Consider the following 4,937-nt stretch of genomic DNA (forward strand, 5'->3'; position numbering starts at 1 on the left):
TAATATAAAGTTACTCACTGAATTTATATGAATTTTTGCTAGTTTATTGTCGATTGGTATACTAATTTTTGCACCAGCCGTTTTGCATGATTTTTGATAGTTTCAAAATTACGTCATAATCTATTTATGCAAAAATTTTTTAACCTTTATTAGTGATTTTGTTTTGTGCTTTATTTTAAACTTGTTTTAAAGCTGATGAGTGAATAGTCACGAAACTAGAGTCTTTTGAGTTTTGCATCTTTAAATAAACCTTTTTAATAATAAAGCCCTCAAGGTGGGCTCAGTGTGAAAAATTCAATTTATTAAGTTAAATAACTTATTTCTATATATATGTATATGCGTTTATATAAGGTAACCAGTTGTTAGCCAGCAGAACTTTGTGTTTATAAGGTTTTGAAATATTTGTTACCAAAAATAAAATAATTTAATTGATTTAGTTACTTTATTAATTTTTCTAGGATCTACTAAAATATTTAGAAACACGTTCCTTGAAAAAGAAACTTACACTTTTAGTTAATTTTACAATTAAAATATATCATTATACTTTAACTAAGCTTAGTTTTCTTTATCAAACATTAAACTAGATACTTATACAGAGAAATACAAAAATCATTACATATAAAAATTTTCACGATTCTTTAACTTTGATACAAGAATTACAATTTTACTTGTAGTTTCTATTTTAGTTAAGAGTTAAAAAACAGTTTCAATCGTAAACTTTACTAGTTTTTTATTAACTTTTTCCAAATTTTAAAAGAAAATCAGTCGTCAAATATTTAAATATTAAGTGGTGCTAAGCCATAAGTGTAAGCCATATCTATTTACCATTTTATGCTTCGACTAATACGAAGCTTGACTTCATTTGAGCTATGTACAAAAATCTATTATCAAGTCTTAATTTATATTAGCATTAGAATTTAGAAGAAAACTATCACATCTTCAATAAAAACAGGATTTAGGTTTATATTTGAGTTATTTTACTTTTGAAAAGAATTTGTCGGCTACAGTTGTAGTTTAATTAAAATTTCTCTAAATGTTTAGTTTGAGTTTCAAAAATTTTCTAAAAAGAAGCTAATGTTTTGTTTGCCGTCAGCAGGTTGCGTATTATTACTTAAATAAACTCAATAGAAGTTCGAGAGTATGGATTTTTTGTAACTCAACTAGAAATTCTGGAGTCCGGAGATGTTGTAAGTAACGCTAGAAGTTCTAAGTCTGTTAGGAAAATTATAAAAGATCTCGTTTTATCTAAAACTACAAGTCCAGCCCGCAAAAACTTTTATTTTTAAAGTCTGCGAGTAAATCGACAACCAAAAAACCTAACGACCCTTGCTTAAAAGCGATGTTCTAATTTTAAGATCAAGTCTAATACTAGTCAACAACTTATTAAAAATAATAGTTATTTACTTTTAAAAAAAATTTATATATATTAAAAAAAAAGATTAACTTTATAAATTGGCTGCAGTCGAAAAACGAGCAAACAAAAAAAAAAAACAATCAAAAACTACGTATATTTATTAATATAAGCAACACTTTTTTTACGGACATAAATAAAACAACACCTAGTTGACATACTTAACTAAGTTATTAATCATTATCATAGTAATATTTTGACACAAAAATTCAACATTAGTTATGAGGCAGCTTAGCACCACAGTAATTCTGAAGTACATCGGTAATCATGCATTCTTGTTCTGACCAGGCACAACTTTCAACATCGTAGAAGTACACGTCCGGTTGGTAGTGACCAAACATAACCAGTTTGTTTCCGATGGCAAAAACTTCAGCGGGTCTTTTTAGAACTTCAATGCAATGGTACCAGCTTGAAACCCCGCTAAAACACTGATTTCTGTCATGAAGCAAAGTGAACCTGTTGCAAACCAAATCAAAAACTTCAAAATTTGGCGCACGCCTCCCACCGACCGCGTATAGCTTGTTTTTCATGGCAACTGTTCTGTGGTCAAACCTTTTAATGACCATATCAGGCATCTTTGACCACGTGTTGGCCACGTGGTCGTAAGCCTCTACCGATCGGAGAGATCCGGCTATTAAATCAGCTCCTTTTCTTCCGCCGGTGACCACGATTCTTCCTTGAAACACCGTGCAGTCTGCGTAGCTCCTCCCTTCGCCCATCTTCGCAACTTCGCACCACTGCAAGCTCTTAGTGTCGAGCTTGAGGCAGGAATCAGTTTCATTCACTTGAGGCCAACACGTGAGGCTTCCGCCTATGACGTAAACGTCGTCGATGAACGAACAAGCGCAAAACAGCATGCGCTCGTCGTAATTGTCAGCCACAATTTCCCACTTTTTTGTCGCGCATGAGTACTTTTCAACAGATCGTATGGCGGTCGGCTCGTCGTGGTAACACGAAATCACGTAAACTTCGTCTCTGATGCAAACCGCTTTCGACAGTTTGTGGGTTATCTTCAGTCGCGCTGGCAGGTGTGCTGTGTTGTAGTCGCTCGCGTTTACGGTGAAAACGTTGCCGGTGCAGAAACCACGGTAACTGCCTCCGCCAATCAGCAAATCAAAGTTGTTTTGTTTGCAGTATCTGGCCGTGATCTTGCCTGGCATTAATTCTTTCTTTTCGTCTAAGTGCTTTTTAATGATGCCGACACAGTTTTCATCCGTGTTAAAACTCGATGTTTGTTCTAAAACATGCTTCAGAGCGTGATCTGACAACAAGTGGAGACGAACTCTCAACAAAAGACGTTTTGTGAACTTGCCACGTTCAACAGCGTCGTGGCTCAACCATGCGTGCAATGCAGAAATCACTTCAAGTTCCGAATCGATGTTCAACTCATCGCTTGTAACTATTTTATCAACTATCTTAAAGTCCAGTTCTAAAAAGTTGCGCGAGTTCGAAACACTTTTAAACTTGCGTTCAATGAAGCGCAGCGAACTTTCAAACAACTTTTTGAGCAACTTCTTGAACAATTTTGTCTTTATTAAAAGTTTCCTCAGGAAAACAAATGCTGCTATGCTGTTGAAATTAATTTTGTTTTTAATAATACCAAAGATTGCGTTTTCTACGTTGTCATTCATTAAAACGTTGTTTGCCCTTATAAGAGGTAAAATTTTGTCCTCTTGAAATTGCAATGTCCCTGAAAACATTTTAAAGTTACTCAATGTATTTAACTATTTAGATATATATACAAAATTTGTGTACTTATTGATTAAATTCATCTAACTATTTTTAAAACAGAATAAAATTGCAAGAAAACAAATAATTCAAGCATTAGAAGACCAACGTATTGACCTTAAAATACTTTATACTTTTAAAATAATAATCTTAAAAACTCTAATCTAATAAGACGGTTCTACTATTTTCATTAGTAGCATAACTTTAACAGCAGAGAAAACTAAAAAAAATGTATTGTTCTTTATTCTATACAATTGATATTAACAAAATATCAATTTATAAATTTGAAATTAATATTTGTGAAAATTATTAATGGTAGTATTCGAGTAATCTAGAGTTAGGGCTTTATTAATCTTTTTTAACTTGGGTAATTTGAAAAAAGACGGAAACCCTGATCTAAAAATTTACCTATTACCGGCCGTAGTCTTATTCATATATATAAAATATTTAACAAATATCAAAGTCATATTAGTATAATTTTATGTGAAACAAAAACGAAAAGCTAATCATAAGTGACGTATTTAAAAGCCGACGACCCGTATGTAGTGCGTTTAATAATACAAATCTAAAATTTTAAACTATTTTAAATACAAAACTGAAGATTGGCATTTGCAATTTTATTCTTTATTTACATAATTTTATTAAGAAAGTACATTTAAATAATAAAGAACTCAAAAAATCTAAAAGTACTTTTATATTATGTAATTTTAATACTTTCAGTTATTCGATCGGGCTGCGAAATGTTTATAAAATGTAAACTACTTCAATTATAAACTAAATTTATTTTACCTGGATCAGGCATATCGGCATGTTGACTCATTCCTTCTTTACAACGATCAACAAACTCATTTCTACAGTTGTTCCTTCCGTGTATGTTAGGCTGGTTTTCAAGCTTTTTTCTTTTTAAAAGGTTAACACACATTTTCCAGACTAATCCAATTTTTTTATTGTAAAAAACATTAATTTCTGTAGATTTTTAAAGTTATACAAATTAACAATTAAAAAATTTAAAAATTGGTCGTCAAATTTATCTATATTTATTTATATAATCTGTATTTGTCGGCTATGTGTTTTAATCTTACAACGTACAACACAAAAATTATTTAAAGCCGTCAGTAGGGCTCTTTTGCCAATAGGATAAACATTTAAGAAATAAAAGCTGTTATGTTTTAAACAAAAAGTTTATATTTTCAAAAATTACTAAGTTTTGTAATCAAAAGTAATTATAAAGTAATATTATGTTTAAATCATTGATTTTTTTTTTTATTTTCGTAACAATTTTCTTTGTTTGTAAAGTTAATTTTAAAATATTGCAAAGTCATCTAATCTAGCAAAATGTTATACTGTATTTTTTAGTTTTTTATATAAGTAAGAGTAAACATGTCAGTGTCTAAATCTTTTAGGTTACTAAAAAACCTAAAGAAAAAGCTAAGCATATATTAAATAAATTATACGAAACACGTAAAATAATTAAAGTTAACTATATAACAAAATAAAACTTAACAAATGAAAAATTTATATCCCATACAAATATCTCAAGTAAAACATTTTGCTTTCAACTATAAAAACTCTAAAGGGAAAAAATTTCTCCAATAAATTAAAAGAAATTAAGTCAATATTATAAACGTTTTTTAAATATCTTTAGATATAATTGCTTTATAGTAAAAATAACATTTTAAAAAATTTAAAATATTTTTAAGATTTAAAAAGATTTCAAAGATTTAAAAAGATTTAAAAGAGAGAATTTAAAAATAAAATTTTAAAAAATTAAAAGATTAAAAAAATTTTTTTAATTTAA

At 29.5% G+C, this 4,937-nt stretch overlaps 1 protein-coding gene across 1 annotated transcript; it reads right to left on the minus strand.

Annotated features, from left to right (window-relative positions):
* Window positions 1-1,626: 1,626 nt before the first annotated feature.
* LOC145835407 (kelch-like protein 7) lies at window positions 1,627-4,061 on the minus strand. The gene is made up of 2 exons (XM_082942983.1): window positions 3,929-4,061; window positions 1,627-3,101 (listed from the first exon to the last, which is right to left on the minus strand). The coding sequence occupies exons 1-2, from the start codon at window positions 4,059-4,061 to the stop codon at window positions 1,627-1,629; spliced, it is 1,608 nt and encodes a 535-aa protein (XP_082799109.1).
* Between the last annotated feature and the right edge of the window lie 876 nt (window positions 4,062-4,937).

Source organism: Thalia democratica, chromosome 1 (genome assembly GCF_965202585.1).
Source record: "Thalia democratica chromosome 1, ktThaDemo2.hap1.1, whole genome shotgun sequence".
NCBI lineage: Eukaryota > Metazoa > Chordata > Thaliacea > Salpida > Salpidae > Thalia > Thalia democratica.

Coding starts and splice junctions, on each gene's coding strand:
- LOC145835407 (XM_082942983.1), bottom strand. CDS start 4,061: ATGTGTGTTAACCTTTTAAAAAGAAAAAAGCTTGAAAACCAGCCTAAC. Junction 3,102..3,928: donor TGCCGATATGCCTGATCCAG/GTAAAATAAATT, acceptor AAATGTTTTCAG/GGACATTGCAATTTCAAGAG.